A 17,924-nucleotide genomic window follows, 5' to 3' on the forward strand; every position below is an offset into this window, starting at 1 on the left:
TTATTATGTATCTCCTTTTATAAATTCACGGCACTAAGTCCGGTCCTATGATAGGCTTGCGTGGGGATATGGATCCAATACGTAGAGGCCCTTTGGAGAGTTTTGATGTTGTGTAGGTCTCCCGCCAAAACCCGCTCGCGGATATACCAATAAAATGATATGCCCATGAGCAGGTCTCGGCGGGAGTGTAAACTATTGCAGAATAATGGATAGAAGAACTGGTCTATAGAATGAAATTTGGATGGACTGAGAATGGGCTATTGCAAAGAGTTCGGTCACCTGCCATAATCATGATAACTGACTATTCAGTGGCAGGTGGTGACTCGCCGCTCACTGGATGGGCCCCTCAAATCAGTCGCCGCGATTGGCGCCAAAGGGGCAACATTGGTGTGGGCGGCTAAGGGTGTAGAGAGGTGAGTCTGCGGGGCGCGAAATCATGGTGATCCAGTCAGACGCCCCCGGCGTTATGACATTTTACACTTCCACCCTTCGAGCATATAGCTCTCGCGACTCCACTCTGGCCGGCCGGTGAAGGCAAGCCAGAGGTAGGGGTCCTGTTACCTCTCGGTTTCCACTCCGACCTTGGGGAAGGAAGGCGAAGGTGAGGAACAGGGGCCTCCCCTGGGAGCACTCCGGTCCGTGGGGTCGCTACTCCCCAACAGCTCGCCACAAGCTGCCCTGCGGGCTTATTATTATTATTATTATTTTTACACGGGCCTTGGGCTTCAAGGTGGCAGCAAAAAGAAACCAGGTTCACGAGAGTGTGAGAGGGTTCACTTTTCTACTTTTTCTTCTCCACTTAGCTTCACTTCACCTATACTCAGATCATTGTCACGCATATCCTTTACAACGTCAAACTAGAACTCTTTGGGTGAATGCGGTGTCAAAATGATTTGATTTGGGTTTGTCTCTTCTGCCAAGCCCGGGCGGGAACAGATGGCCAGTCGTTTATTCCCTAGGTAATTTGTAGGGCGTTACTGTTGCGCAGGCTGGATCCCTGGAGTTTGTTATGTCACAGCCATGAAGACTGCCGTCAATGCGCGTGAATTTCTCAGTGAATATCTACAAAACATTTATCACTCCAAGGTGTTGGTATGTCAGAGATCCTCAATGATATCACTAGGTTATTTATTAGACTTGCAGTGGGAGGTATCCTAGACGCAGCGGTGTCTGCGCGATCAAGTAAACCACATCGCTAGGGGCCAGCCCACGCCTGGCAAATATGGACGAAAGCTGAACGCGGTAACTTACGGTTTGTGTAAATTAAGATATAAGGAAGCGAGACACGTTTGGTTTGGTGTATTTAAATTGCATATTTTTAGAACTGGGTTTCCCTGTATTGGTTTAATACACGTATAGCAAGCAGGCATACTAACCATCTGATGCTGAGGTCATCGCAGACTGTGGACGTCTGCAACATCTAAGGTTTCAGATGCGGGTGGTCGAATTTGTTTCCTAGTATCTTTGGCTACAGTAGCTACTTTCACCCTTCAAACCAGAAGAACAAAAATACAAGTACTGCTGTTCTGGCGGCTGAAATAGATGACAAGGTTCCACATTATTTATTTCCAAGTTTTTACATTATTAGTTCCAAGGTTTTACACCAAGGCCTTCATGTGTTAAAATGTATATTTTACCAAAAATATATTCACTCATAACAAACATCTAAACTATAACTGGGAGAAAGTAAGTTATCCCAGGATAGAATATGCACCAGACCAGTATTTCTTACAGACAGATTTTTACTCACACTTTGTTAATAGTTAATGCACAAGATAATACACTGCGTCTGATTTATTTACTTACCGACTCGATCTAACATTATTCCCCATTCGCCTCCCTCAGCATGAATGCAAAATAGTTATTATATCAGAAACAATATATTGAATGGTTCATTCACAAGTCGGAGGCTGCACCGCCATACAAGGCAGCCCAGCGCGATGACGTCACCACGCCCACGCGTGGGCTTCGTGGACTAACGCGCCAACTTAAATGCTCATATATGGCGGGTTATAGCAGGTAATTAGTACCCGTAAATAGACTATAAGTTCTATATTTTCATAAAATTACGAGATTGTGTTTATTTTTAGGTATTCTGGAGAGTGTTATTGTTTAAAGATTGTGAATAATAAATCAATAAGTAAATCGAACTTCTGCGTTTGTTTTTACAATTATCTGAAAACTTATGAGATTTTCATGTAGTTTTATGTACCTACTTTAAATGTTAGCTATCAGTATACCTAGGCAAGGCAAATAATCTATACTATTATTACAAAGAGGTAAGCGTTTGTGAGTCTGTATGTTTGAGGCGGGTAATCTCCGAAACTACTGAACCGATTTCAAAAAATCTTTCACCATTAGAAAGGTACATTCTCTAAGATTACTATATATATTTTATCTTAAAATTCCCACGGGAGCGAAGCCTCGGGCAAAATATAGTAGTTAATAAAAGCACTTGAAATGCAAACTTTATCTAATTGATGTTTATCTTGAATCTAATTCAAAATGAACCAAAGTTTACCCTCCCTATTTTGAAGCCACATTGAGATGCTCGAATACTTTTTCTTTCTCTTCGATTCACAAGTTGAACTCTAGAAAACTTTTCTCTTTTAAATTCACTGACACTGACACTTTATTTTGAGTCCTATTGAATCCACAATCAACATAGTGCGTCATTTTGTGACATTTTATTACAGAACACTGTAATAAAATGTCACAAAATGACGTCAATATTCCCTCAAATGTTCCGAATCGAATGCCATAAGTAATGGCCTCAAGACTTCTTCAGACAGATCGATCTTTTGCCCCCAGTAATCTTCCATAATTATCACATAATACAAATCAACTTACTTCGGGGCTAATTCAATCTGTTTGTACTATTATTTATTTAATTCCTTAAGGCTATCATAATAAATGTAAACAAACATTATTACGCCATGCTCGTGATCACGTCCTGACGGCGGCGCCCGCGCCCCGTACGTGCGTCGGACGCGGCGTGCGCACGAGTCGAGGAAAGCGCACGCACCGGTGTCACGTACCGTCTGCTAGATAACTAACTATGTAACTGTATCAAAAATATCTTCGAACAATGTATAAACCACGTGACGGGAATGTAAAGAAATAGAGATGAATCAAATGAGTGATGAATGAAATTTGGTTCATTTGAATCACATGTTTTCTTTCCTCGAGTCTGTTACTGCTAACATTCCCTGGTTGATGGTGATCTAAACAACAAGTTCTTTCTAGTCAACAAGTGCGCAGTGGCATCTAAATATTAATTATTTGATCCACCATGAGATGAGGTCATCCAATCGAAGTCTTTTCTATTACAAGGGCTACTCTTTAAAACATTTTCCTTTTAAACAAACTAATCAAGCAGTGAGAATGCCAAACTCATTCAAATTAATTACTATGTTAATACCATCTGACTTTGCTAATGAAACAGGTCAGGGGCGCAGACTCGCCGTCCGCAGTTCTAGAAAACCATTTTCCTTGCAGCCAGCAGCCGTGTTGAGAATGGTCGACCAAATAAGGAGACGACGCATGACATGACGCCGTATTAAATAGCCGTAATCATAATGATGGTCACTACTGTAAAACACTAATGGTAAAAAATTACTAGTAAAAAATATTTTACCAGGTATAGTAAGTTAAATTTGACCTTAATGAATTTGAATCTTAATGTTATGTTGTTTTAGCTAAAAGTTCGACCATTGAACCATTTATTGATACAACAAATAGGTCAATGGTCGAACTTTTTAACAATCTTCATTCTTCATTATAATTGGAGCTGTATATTAGAGGAAATAAAAAAAAGGTTTTCTTCGCCAGGTAAATGTGAATGTCATAGGTCTATTCGTGCTGAAATTGTGCAGTGGTGTATTAGAAGGTGCATCCTAATTGTTCAGGATTATCACAAAACACAGGAATAAAGAACAGAAGTATTGATGCTGGTCTAGCTTGACCATAATGAGTACTTATGTTATTACAGTTTTCCACTTTTACTACTCTTTTGTTTAAGTAACGTTTATTAATAATTATTTAATTTTAATGTCAATAAGTGATGTGTATATAAAAAATTTTGAATTTGAATTACTTTTGTGTGTAAAGTATTTGTGACAGTGTTATCTAGAGCAATCATACGGCTTAAACTGAAGTGTTGATGATAATTATATGACATTTAATTAAGACGAGCGGATTAAAGTCACTCGCGATTTGCATGTCGAATGAGTAACGTTGCCAAACATTGCTTATAATTATTACTCGTAATTTGCAAGATTTTGTATGTAACGCTGTGGAGTTACATCTTATCGTAATCGGTATACCGAGTACATGTTTGAATTATAACCGTATATCCTCTAAATATATAGAAAAATGTAAAGATGACGATTTCCTGCTTCTATACCCGAACTTCGAGAAACGAGTATCCGAATTCTTAAGCAGCAGTGCAGCGCTCCCCTGTTGCAATAGTTTCTGTGCAGCGGTGAGCACTTACCGTCAGGTGACCCGTTTGTTCATTTGCAAAAACGTCTGTGACTCTTATTGGGAAATTATGCGACGGAAAATTATACGATATTCCATCAAACAACTTTTACATCAGACAAACCGCAAAATCTATATTGTGCTTTAAAATAGATATATGTAAGCATATATACGAGTAGTTTTGGCACATCGAAATATGTAAAACTAAATGCTGAGATATTCTCAAAAGGCTGCGGCGATCCGTCACCAGATAAGCAAGGCCGCGCCCACACGTCTCTGCTGAATCATACGCGTCATTTCGTTGTGAATTATTGCAAATTATCGTTTACTTATCTATAGTGCAGTCAACTGCAAGTAAAGACACCCTGCATGGACCGCTCTGAAATGGTAATAGCGGCTATTTTGCAATATTTTTTTTAGGTATATGTGCAGCTAACCGTACTAGTGTCCTTACAGCAGTATTTACTGGCCTCGTATTTAATTTGGCGAGATATTTTTAAATAGGTAATTATTTCCAAGTAAGATGTAAACATAAACACCAAGTACGACAAGAGATTAAGAAATTATGACAAAATGACCGACAAGATTTATAATAATGTCATCCTGGTTGACACAAACATAAATACAGCATGCGGTGGTGGTGGCTGGGATGGATGGAATGGTGCCGTGTTTCAATTCTACTCGTGTCACATGAGTTTGTACATCAATCTGATTCCTGTTTAGTAGGTTACAAGCATAGATCACCTCTAGCACGCTGAAGCAAAATATCATGAGGAAACCTGCACTGCTGGAAACAGATCTCCTTCTTCCTCCTCCATTGATTCTGCCTTGTGCTTTAGAGTACGGTTTATCTTCTTCGAGGACTTCAGGGAAAATCCCCAGCTCTATTATAATTCAGCTTTTACCCGCGACTTCACCAGCGTGTATCTTCCTTGGGATTAAAACCCTTTCGCCGTACTCATAACTATATAAATAAAGGCAAATTTCAATAAAATTGGTTAATTTTGGATTAGGAAGGGTGCTATTAGCACAAAAGTAGTAATATATCTTTAAATATTAGTTTAGATAGTGGCAAATTGTAATTAAGTAATATCGATTTAGTAAAATCCTAGCCGTTATCTATCAGGTCGTGATCTGGCGACCGCTTTGTCACAGTCACTCCACTCACTCTCACTTTCCTCTTGTCCAGGAGAAAGTGATTAATCGCTCGTTAAAAGCCTTTATCAAAATGGCGTCCAATCGTTTAATTTTTATCTGTAGCCGGATTCACATTTTGCGAATAAATAAATTTGTCAGGTAATTAACAGTGAAATCAAAAACTGTTTTTTTTTGTCACTACCAAAGAAGTATTGAAATGTAGAAAGCGTAGGAAACTGCTTTCCTATGCACACATCATCCCAGTGAAGCCTCGAATCACTAGTTTTATTTACATTCCGACAATTAGAAGAAGACATAGTTATCTCACTTTGTATTGTTTATATTTATTTGCGTCCGAACCGAAGTTTGTAGCTGTTATAGTTATATATACAAGGTTTTCTAATATGTATGCGAAACGATGTTGTTAGCTCAAATAAGATCAGGCCATGTGCGGCGGAAAGCAAGGGATACGGCACATGTCGCAAGCGCGGTCGCGAATTGCGACACTGCGGGTGACCCGACCGCACGGCTGGACAGACATCTTGATGTATTGCTAAACTGACAACCCTATACTGACTAGTGAACAGTTTATGTGGGGATATGATGCATCGCTACATGGAAATTGAAATAATAGTGAAATACTAAAAAGTTTAGGTAATATAATATTAATTCTTAAATCTGGAATTTATCATACATTTCTTATTTTCTTTTTCTTATACTCTTTCTTATACCAAAAGTACCTAGTACTCTTGGAAATCTTACGACTTGTATACCTAATCAAAAACTAAAATTTTGAAATCAAAATTAAGTGTGTCTCTTTCTCGCCTCAACCATTCGGTGAGATGAAATTTAGGCAGGCACAAGTGTTGACCCCAGGCTACGCGACACCACAGCCCCCAATTCAACAGAGGATGATCTCTTATCCTCCTATTTCTATCCCGATTATCCTCAAAGTCCTGGAGCTCTCAAGAGTCCAGCTAGCAATTAAATAAAAACATAATTATCTAGAGTCGTTTACCATTACGTGTGCATAGAAACACGTATTCGTAAGACATATCGTGTCTTGCTTCGTTATTTCTTCATGTAAAGAGTTTGCCTTCGTAATACATATCGTAAACAAGCCTGTGAAGTATATAAAAAATATGCGACCATGTGGCGGCCATCGCGGCCATATTGGGAGACAAGCCGCCCTTGCCCCACTGCTGGGGTGAGCGGCAGGGCTGTGAATGTACCACAGACTATACGAGACAATCCACGGGTAAAACGTAACTTATGGTCCATTTTTAGTTGCATATTTCTCTAATCAGCCACTCAAAGTTTTGAATTCAAAATAAAAAGATATAAGAATCAGCCTATCTTTTGGACAGCGTTTTAGGTAGGTATCAGATAATATATAAGCTTTAGATATGAGTGTATGCTACCCATATAATTGATATTAGACCTTTTAGTTTTATAAAAATATAGACAAATTAAACAAAGTTTAATAGACTCCTATAAAATTTATCGAAATGCATTCTAGCGTTTTTGCTGGAAACGTTTCATAATTTGTTAATGTTAATGTATCTAATGTGTGGGTGGTGCCGCGAAGGATCTTAATAATATTACGGGATGCTAGATAGCAGAGGGCGTATCATATTCCAGGACGGGAATCACACGCCCCTGATGCAAGGCACTGCGTATAAGTAACACAGGTCGCATACATACGAAAAAGTACTATAGTTAAACAACAACATTAGTTTCTTGCTGATCCTACGAATGGACCTCTTTATTATAAAAGTACCTTTGCCTATTAGTGTGAATTCTGCACTAATTCTTCATCATTCTATGGAGCATTCGGGGCTTTGACGCCTGGCGTATGATATATATATGTAGCGGTTCTCTAGGGCGGAACCACACGCCCGGAGTGACTAACTATTGAGTGGAACAAAGCTGATTTTCTAATTGGTATGAACTGCTTCTTCTACCTTTAGCTTGTAGATTCTAGAAGCCATCCTATTTATTTATAACTGGAGGATAAATCCAAGCGTTTGTAATGAAACTGTCAACCCTAGGAAACATGAATGAATACAATTATACCATAAATAAGACATCGAGATCAACACAAGATTTATCACAAGGCTCGTCTCACGCAGAGAACCATTGCGCCATCCGCGACCCGCGCCCCAGACATCCTTACTGAAATGTCATATATTTATCCAATATAAATCGATAGTCTGTATGTCCAGCGGTTTGATTTTGATGAAACCGCTGGACTGATTTTGATGAAATTTGAAATAATACTAAGAATAAGATTAAGATATTCTTGTACCTAGAAGTAAAACGACTGCTGGGCTTAACAGGTAGGCACAGGAACTTAGAGTAGTAGTAGTGGGCAGCCAAAAGTAACAAACTATTCGATCAGCAACCGCAGATGTGAACAACTTCATCTCTCGATGTCCAGAGACATCATAGACTACCGCGCGCGGAGCTGCGGTCAGCAAATTTATGCTTCATATGGCGAATGTGCGTCGGTGGAATTTAGCAGGCCCCACAGCTGGACAAACATACCTTCCTCCTGTCTCATTATTTTGTTTCTATATATTTCTCAGTATTTTGTTTCAATCTGTCGATATCCTAATTTAGGATGTTGGTGCATTGTAGACCTAAAACCGACGATATGAGAGTTAAACTTAAATGAGATAGACCCAGTTTACGGGACCATACATGGAATAAATATGTCCATATAACAATGAGCCACTTTTTCGCGTCAAATTTACATTACAGTGCTTATTTCATAAAGCTAAAAACTACAATATTTCGACATCGACCACTATTGCGAAGAAATGTTGAAACTCATTTAAAAAATGTTGGTCCTATGATAAGAGAAGGGTTTACCTACTATTATACATAATTTTTCCAGTAATATAACAAAGTACATTGCCAAGGTCAATCAAATGTTTTCTGAGTAATATATCTAACTAAATATAAGTAAATAACTGGGGATATTTATAGAGACAAACAAATAAAACCAATATTTAAATATGTTATAATCGGAAACTCCTTCAGCGACATTTGCTTAGGTACGCTTGTGACGTCATATGTCCCAGAGTGCCACGTCATCTAGTCTAGCATTTCCGTTATTGTTTTAGGGTTCAGTAGAATATTTACATCGAGGTTTTGTTAACAGACTAAATTTTACTGTGTGAATGTAAATGTAGGTAGTTAGTTATAATATTAGAATTAATTATTATCTACATAGGATAGCTTTTGGAAGGCCGCAAATGTGTTGACCCTGAATATAGCAGTTGTTCCTAGGCAGCGGTGACCACTTACCATCCTATGAACCGCTTGCTCCTTATTTCATTTGGTCGAATTTCATCTGTTCTTAATAATAGGAAATACGAATAGCATGGATGACGACCTCGGTGGCGCAGTGGTAAAGCGTTTGCCCCTGAACCGAGAGGTCCCGGTGTTCGTTCCTTGGTCGGGTCATGATGCAAAATGATCTTTTTCTGATTGGCCCGGGTTTTGGATGTTTATCTATATATGTATTTGCTATAAAATATAGTATCGTTGAGTAAGTATCCCATAACACAAGTCTCGAATTTACTTTGGGGCTAGCTCAATCTGTGTGATTTGTCCTAATATATTTATTTATTAAGTACTTCGTTGTACGGAGTACCTACCAATTCCATGGCGAATAGCTATCTGTTTTGTACAGTTGCCACTACTGTCAGTGTGTATGTTAGAGTAGTTGTTAAACCACATCAGTGTAAAAATTCTAAGTTTATGTTTTGTATGCAACACACGAATATTGATATAATAGAAGTGATAGTGGTAAAGTGTGGCCGATTTAATATATCATATTTACTAAAACTTATGAAGAGCACACAATTAGAATTACGAAATCGATTAACTTTAATATACTGAAAATATTATTTAAAGAAGTAATAACGAAAGAAGACGAAGAGAAGAAGTTCGATTATTTTATATTCATGCATGCTGTGTTTGTCTGTAATAGACTGTACAATTAGTTTAAACTTATTATATTGTAATTTTGTAAATGTGTTGTTGTAACAGTTGTAGACAAACTAAATAATAATAATAAAAAAAGACTGTTTTGACATTTCGTAGCAAAAAGTGACAGATGTCAAATTTTATCTATAATATTAGCCCGACTTTAGGAACTAGATGGTACGGAACCTGCATCGCGCTTGGGTGTAGCTCACCACACATCTCTGGGTTGTCTACCGATAACAGTTTAACTTGCATAACATTATGCAATTAATAACTCGATATAATATCATATTTACTTAGATACTTAAAGGCTTACATACAATTGTATCACTATACTCATTAGAAATGAAAGTAAGATAGACAGGAATAAAGTAATAGAAGTGAAAAGAACCCGAACTTACAAGCCCGGCGTTGTAAATTTATCTTTCTTTGGTTTGATTTATAAACAAATATGTACGTAATTATTAGTATGTTTCAATTTTGAAGTTACACTAAATAAAAACTAAATTAGCAACACGTTTACATGAGATTTTCCATCGAGCACAACAAACTCGTTTGACCTATTATGGTCTCTTTAAAATTCCATAAAAGTCACCGTGCCAAGCCCATCGCGACACAACTGCGAAGAAAATCAACGCCATTCATTATATGACAACCAAAAATACTTATTTACTAGAAAGTAAGTAAGTAGTTATAATAGAAAACATTGCATTTTTAGTGATCCATACTAATATTATAAAGACAAAAGATTTGTATTTTTGTTTTGTTGTTTGAATTCAAAATCTAGTGGGCTGATTTTGATTAAATTTGACATATAAATAGACAAAACCTTTTGGAGTGACATAGGCTACATTTTTAATTATGGTTTTACCTGAGCAAAGCCGGGACAGACCTCTAGTTATTTATAAGCTGATGCGCGAAATGCAGAAGGCAATGGCAAACCGCTCCATTAATATTGCCCAGGAAATTATTGTGTTACCACATAATGGCAGCCCTCTTTAGGAATGTTATTGTCGCTCATCAGCTGTCTAAATTATGTGTTCCTGAATCGCTTCGTATGACTTCCACGAGAGGACGTAAAGAGTTCCTTTTCTAGGGCAAAGCAGAACCACAAACCTCAAAACATTATACGGTACATTATTATCTAAACACATGATCACAGCAATTTAACTTTCTTTCAATTAATTATTATTATTAATAATAATGCTACTAAAACTAGGCAATCCCTTAATGGAGAGTTTTCTCCAATTCTCAATGTGATCAGATCTTTTGATGGGTAATATCAGCTTTCTGCGAACATTGCCTACGGACAAAGGGAGCCATGTATACAGTCAGATAGGTGATGTCAAGAAGATCACAAACTATGAAACAAACAACCATTTATCTTTCTTGTCTTTCTTAAATTATAAAGGAATTTGTTTCATTTCACCATATTTGCTCTACTGATAAACATCTTATATATATAACCATCTCCCTCGACATAATGTTCATTAGTGGATAAATGACTTTAAGAACGCAACTACTTATTTTTCTTCAATTTTCGTCTACTGTTACATCTCGTTAAGTGTCACCTGACTTTACCAGTTCTGATAGCCCATTTCCTGTAATATGGATAGTCACAACGGTTGCCGCAAGCAGATGAAACTCGAGGATGTGTTCACGGAGATACAAGTTGATCATATCATCAGAAAAACCTTGGACAGTGGAGTCACGTGGCGCGTGACCAGCTCTGAAGTAAAGCCAGCGGCCGACGGGATGACCGGCTTCATAGGAGACCATCTCAAAGTTACTCTGAACGTGGCCGCAGGAGACGTCAACAAAACTATTCGTTTGTTTGTGAAACGAATTCCTATCGACAATCCAGAAAAGATTAACTACATAGAGGAATACAACTTCTACAAAAAGGAAGCCATGGTATGCCAGCTAATCCAAGAACTACAAACTGATGGTAAGTGATCCTCTATTAAATAAAGGCGCTTTTTCATACAGCTAAAATAACTACTCACTTAGTGATAGAGTTAAAATATTGTTTAAACAATTTTACAAAATTGACGTAGATATTATCGTGATTTTGCGTCTTTTTTCCCTTTCAAGATTCTGGTGAGAGGGTTTAGGAGGGTGGTGGTAGAGTCTTTACGACTTTGATACTTATAGACACCGAACAGGAAAGTTTTTCGCTTTAATAAATAATATCTAATTTTAAACTGCTCTTTCATAAAATCTTCAAAAGTTGTAATAATTTGCTTCACTTGCCTGTATTTTATTTCACAGATAGTGAGCCGTGGTGTGTGAAGACCCTAATTGCAACTGACGCAATGGTTGTTATGCCAGATATGCAGCCACTGGGCTATGCCAACTGCAGCCAGAAAACCTTAGACCTACAACACCTGCTGCTCACTGCCGCCTCCGTCGCGCGCTTCCACGCCACCACCACCAATTATGAAAATAACAAAGTTCTCCGAAACAACCGTCCTTGGACATTCTCCCAAGAATACGCTGATCTGTTTATAGATCATCAATTCAACCCACACGAAGGATCCTCATTTTTGCGATCGAGTGCAAAACTGTCAGCCAATGTTTTAAAAACTTTCTCCAAGAAGTACAGCAATACGAACAATTTAGAATCGAAGATATACAAATTATACTTAGAAGCAAGTCATATTCTACAAGAGCATAAAAATACGTTAAATGTCTTGCTGCATAAGGATCTATGGATCGCAAACATTTTGTTCCGATACGAGAATGGGGAGCCGGTGAATGCGTTGCTCATAGACTACCAGTGCCTGAGCTATGGACCTCCCGCTATCGACCTCATGGTGTTGCTTTACTGCACTACGTTCAGAACTTTCAGGGAGCAGCATGAATTAAAAGTTTTGAAACATTATTACTCAGTTTTGGTAGAAAACTTAGAAGAAACCACGAAGCAAAAACTGGCCAAGTTGGGGTATGACGAGAAGGAATTCCTGCAGTGGTGTGAGAAGGCGAGAATGTTTGCGCTGATGCAGGCAGCAGCGTTTGCCCCGTTCTTCCTCACGGACGCGATAACGGCGCAGCGGGTGTACAACGACCCGAATACTTTCAAAGAATTATTTACAACAGATCGGACCAAGCCAGTGGTCGAGTACTGCCATCAACAACCCTCATATCTGAAACGCCTCTTGGATATTTCTGAAGAGTTTCTTGAGAGATATATGGATAAATAAACATTTAATTGTTATTTTCTGTTTGTTTTTAATTTTTTTATTGTCCTTCTTTTTAGGGTTCCGTGCTTCAAAGAGTAAAAACGGAACCCTTAGGTATCACTATGTTGTCCGTCGGACTGTCAGGACAGGTCACTTCCTTTAGAACTAGATTCATTAAATATGTTAAAAGGTATATAAGCTATGTAGTAATACAGATAAAGCAAATAATCTGAAAACCGAAAATATGTATTTAATTTAAAAGAAATTATTAATACAAACTTGTTTTTTCTGCTGGTAGTACAAAAACCTATTACAATATGATGAATTTTAGTTAGAGCAATTAGACATTACGTACTCGAAGAGCATATCTCATACTTGCAAATTACGGAACCCTCGGTGCGCGAGCCGCGAGTCCAACTCGCATGTGCAGGTTTTATTCCTGGCCTGATTGACTACTGATGTGAGTGGAACACTTACTATGTCAGGTGTCTCAGATAATCGAAATAAATTGTAGATTCACTCCAGATTTTTTAATTTGGGGTTTCTTAGGCCTGCACTCTGAGGCATTTACAATTAAATTTTCCTCCTTAGTAGTGCTTATATTACCCAAATCAAATTATCTGTATACCAATGACCAGCTGATAGTCCTGAATCTGTAAGAAAAACGAGAGAAAGTTTGTTAACAGTAAAACAACAAAACTGAAACTGTACACTTCTCCCTTAGACCTTTATTTCGTAGACCTAGAAAATGAATAATTTAAATAAACACCAACCAGGTGATTAGAGTGTTTGTTTATTTGCCATGGATAAAGATAATTAACATACATTTTGAAGAGTCATGGAAGGAGGCATAGACGATGACAAGAACATATACTAGGGAAATAATACGTAATTAAATCAAACCAAACAATTAATTGGTCTTTCACATCTTAGCGTCTTAATAAGTTGATGATGACTTGTATCATTTCACACTGTTTGCTGTGCTGATAAACGTTAAAATATGAGACCATTTCTCATTATATTGCATTTATTACGTAGCTGTATTCCAGTAAAGAAGTAATTATTTTCTTTCATAAAAAGACTGTAAGTTTATGTTTCAGTTTGCTATATTAGTAAATTTTATTACAATATGGATAGCCCCAATACAAATCGCAAGCAAAAAAATCTTAAAGATGTGTTGTCAGACGAACAAGTTGATTGTATAATCAGGAAGATGTTGGGCAGTGACGGCGAATGGCGCGTGACCAGCTCCGAGGTGAAGCCAGCCGCGGACGGGATGACCGGGTTCCTGGGAGACCACCTCAGGGTCACCCTGAACGTTGCCGCGGGAGACGTCAGCAAGACCATACAATTGTTCATAAAGCGACTGCCGACTGACAACCCTGATAAAGTTGATTGGATTGCAGAATATAACTTCTTCAAGAAGGAAGCCATGGTGTGCGAACTGCTCGACAAGCTACACAGTGATAATGGTAAGTTATATTACAAATTTTCTTTGGAGAAAAGGATGCGATGAAGTTTGTTGCCTGGAAGTCGGCAGTAGACTTAGTTTTAAGCATAGATAAAAGAAATTTAATGGTTTTAAGTAAAATGTTGACGTCAATAAGTGACGTAATAAAGAGAAAGAATAAATTGAAAATTTTGAAATTATACAAGAATCATAAGATTCAAAAGAGTTTTAAAGTTGCTAAGTGTTTATGAAGCTGATAGTGTTAGTAAGGATGCGATGCGAAAGTCTGTCTGTCAAGTTTTCATGACTAAACCGCTGGGTCAATTGTAAAATTGTAAAATAGACATATTATATCTATAGGTCAAACAAATGCCACAGCAGGTCAATCCTATCAGGTATCCATAGGTCAATGCGGGCAACAGCTAAGTCGTATGTCAATAAATATGCAATTTTTAACACATGGAATCCAGATCAAATTATCTTTCATCCTCGCGTATTCCCGGGTAACATTCGCGGCTGTGGAGCCCGGGGCTTGTGGTTTTATGACCAGCCGACTATTTGACATAAACTTTTTTCGGGAATACGACACTTTTGCAATAGCAATCCATAAACTTTAAACTCCTCCAAGTTTTACCAAAATATTGTTGCATTTTATTTTGCAGACACAGAACCGTGGTGTGTGAAGACTCTAATTGCCACCAATTCGATAGTAGTTATGCCTGATATGCGTCCGCTGGGCTACATCAACTGCAAGCTGCCAACCTTAGACCTGCCACACCTGCTGCTCGCCGCCGCGTCCGTCGCGCGCTTCCACGCCACCACCACCAATTATGAAAAAAATAAGGTTAATCAAAACAAACCTTGGACATTTTTACAAGATCACGCAGAAATTCTTATAGATCGCCAGTTCAACTCATCCAAAGATGCCCCATTTATGCGAGCGAGCGCAAAAGTAACAGCGAATGTTATAAAAACATTCTCCAATAAATACAATGAGATATTGGATTTGGAGTCAAGGATACTTAAACTGTTTACACGAGCTAGTGCCAGTCTTCGAGAGCATGAGAATACGTTAAATGTCTTGCTTCACAAGGACTTGTGGAACGCAAACATACTGTTCCGATATGAGCAGGGGGAGCCGGTGAGTGCATTGATCATTGACTACCAGTGTCTCTGCTACGGACCTCCCGCCTTCGACCTCATGATATTGCTGTGTTGCACTACTTCTAGAACCTTTAGGGATCAGCACGAACTGACTGTTCTTCGACACTACTATAAAGTTCTTACAGAAAATTTTAAAGATACAACGAAGCAGAAACTGGTCGAATTGGGATATGACGCAAAGGAATTCCTTCAATGGTGTGAGAAGGCACGGATGTTTGCCGTAATGCAGGCTGCAGCATATTATCCATTTCTCATGGATCCAATAACTGCTCAAAAAGTGTACGACGACCCAAAAAAGTTCAAGGAAGTAATTTTAACAGATCGGACCGTGCCGGTGTTGGAGTATTGCCGTCAGAACCCTTGGTTCCTAGAGCGACTCCTGGAAATTTCTGAAGAGTTTGTTGAGAAGTATTTGGATAAATAAATTAATAAATTAATTACTTACTTAACAATGAATTATTCTTCTAATCATTCATGCTTCCAAAATAATATGTCAATCTGAAAGTATGTTTATTTATCCTTATCGGAGGATTGGAATCAAAACGGAGGATTGGATAGAAATTATTTATGGTGTGACGATAGTTAGGTGAAGAATGACATCGGCTACTAAGTATTTGCCGCAAGCAGAGTCGCAGGTATTTAGGTAATCACATAAGGATTAAAAACTAATTGGAATATAAAAACTAGCCAGGAAGGGGACAAAAATGATATATATACCTATGTACCCATCAATCTACTTATTTAAGGTTTACTCCCTAACACTTGGCTGTATTCCAGAACAGTGGAATTCATTGACCAGAATGCCTAATACGCACGTATTGTTTATACAAGCAAACCTTATTTCAAGTAACAAATGTGCATTCACTGTCTTAGGTTTCTCGGTGTGCATCCATTGTAAGTGTCACGGAATCTGGAGACCAGCCAGTCCGGCGGGCTGGTAGCCTTCAGGGATGCCTGCACCACAGCTTGGTTGTTTAGTTACCTGCATACCTCATCAGATAACGTAGCTGCGGTGCTACAAATAGATATTATGCTTCATTTGCACTTATTTTACGCAGGGTAACTGGCCTCGGCCTAGGTAACTCAATTAGGTATTATGATTGGTAAATCGTGTTTTACATCTATCATTTTGTTATCAGCTCATAACATATGTTTTTGTATATTTTTTCAACATGTAGGTACTTTGTTATACTATTAGTTTAAAAAATGTAAGAAAATAAAATAAAATATTATACACGTATTACGTATTGCGTCCACACGTTCTCGCTTTTTTTTACACGAAGCGTACACGAAATGGGTTAAAGATACGGGCATTACTAACGTGCTACATATTTGTATGTTTCGTGGTAGGCCTTCTGAAAGTGCTTAGAATCGCAAAGGCTGATGCAATGAGTCCATATGGCCGCAGACCATATGTCCTCATGTTCTCTCATTATGGGCAGAGTTGTCACCGCCATTCACTGGCGCCATATTCAGAAAAAAAAGTAGTATCATACAAGGTTTCATAATAGGTCAAGTACCCCAGTGTGGCGTATCCAGAATGGCAAAATGTTTACATGCTTAAGTACTTATTATAAAACAAAGTCTTCTGCCGCATCTGTCTGTCTCTTCGCGATAAACTAAAAAACAACTGCACGGATTTTCTTGCGATTTTAACCAATAGGTGTGACCTGAGGAAGGTTTGGATGTGTAATTTATTATGTTTGTACCCGAGCGAAGCAAGGGCGGGTTGATAGTTTATATATATAATTAATTTTACGTGTGGTAGAGGCGCTGTTCATTTTAGGTAAATATCAACAGCTTGTAGCCCCACAGATTGCTGCAAATAAAGTTATCATTTTTATGATTATGATCTGCTTGTATTTTTTGTTCCCTCTGTCTGTCGTACCTGCAGTCTTGTCCTGCATATACAACGTAAAGAGGAACACCGAGGTGATTTCATTGGGTTCGATCCCCAGTTACCCACTGTCATCGGAATGCGAATCGGCATTTTTATCTAAAAAAAAGGAAACTTGCATTATCCAAATCAAAATACAATGATTTATTCAGAAACTAGACCTTCATAGGTGGTTTTTACGTCATATTCTAAATGAAATATTATTTACCAAAGCTACAAGCTGCTAGCATTTTGGGAACGCCTACGTTGAGCAGAAATGCCGAAAGAACCTCATTAAAACAGTGTTGGTATTAGAAGGGCCAGAAGGAAGTTGCCATGGAAACAACAAAAATATAATAAATTTATTTATAGTAGCTCGGTTAGGCTTAGGCTTCAAATAGCACAGATCTTAGAGTTGGTATAAAAATTAGGAACACCGTACTTAGTATGATTATTAAAATAATTAAAAAAAAAATTGTTGCCGGTATGGGGGTTTTGCGTTTTTAGAAATAATCTTCATAATTGACCCGTACCTTTATTTTTTAACTGTGACTCGCCGAAAACGCGTCTCTCTCATATCAAAAGCGTCAAAATGCGCAATAATACGCGAGCCCGACGTGTCGTTTTCTTCGGTATG

General features: G+C 38.2%; 2 protein-coding genes across 2 annotated transcripts; both read left to right on the forward strand.

Moving 5' to 3' along the window:
* Positions 1 to 11,081: 11,081 nt before the first annotated feature.
* LOC128674999 (uncharacterized) lies at positions 11,082 to 12,837 on the forward strand. Its single transcript, XM_053754045.2, has 2 exons — positions 11,082 to 11,563; positions 11,887 to 12,837. Exons 1-2 carry the CDS (start codon positions 11,224 to 11,226, stop codon positions 12,816 to 12,818), a joined length of 1,272 nt encoding a protein of 423 aa, XP_053610020.1. The 5' UTR covers positions 11,082 to 11,223; the 3' UTR covers positions 12,819 to 12,837.
* A 913-nt stretch (positions 12,838 to 13,750) lies between these two features.
* Positions 13,751 to 16,987, forward strand: LOC128674720 (uncharacterized). Its single transcript, XM_053753551.1, has 2 exons — positions 13,751 to 14,269; positions 14,910 to 16,987. The coding sequence occupies exons 1-2, from the start codon at positions 13,927 to 13,929 to the stop codon at positions 15,833 to 15,835; spliced, it is 1,269 nt and encodes a 422-aa protein (XP_053609526.1). The 5' UTR covers positions 13,751 to 13,926; the 3' UTR covers positions 15,836 to 16,987.
* Positions 16,988 to 17,924: the final 937 nt, after the last annotated feature.

This window comes from Plodia interpunctella, chromosome 13 (assembly GCF_027563975.2).
Source record: "Plodia interpunctella isolate USDA-ARS_2022_Savannah chromosome 13, ilPloInte3.2, whole genome shotgun sequence".
NCBI lineage: Eukaryota > Metazoa > Arthropoda > Insecta > Lepidoptera > Pyralidae > Plodia > Plodia interpunctella.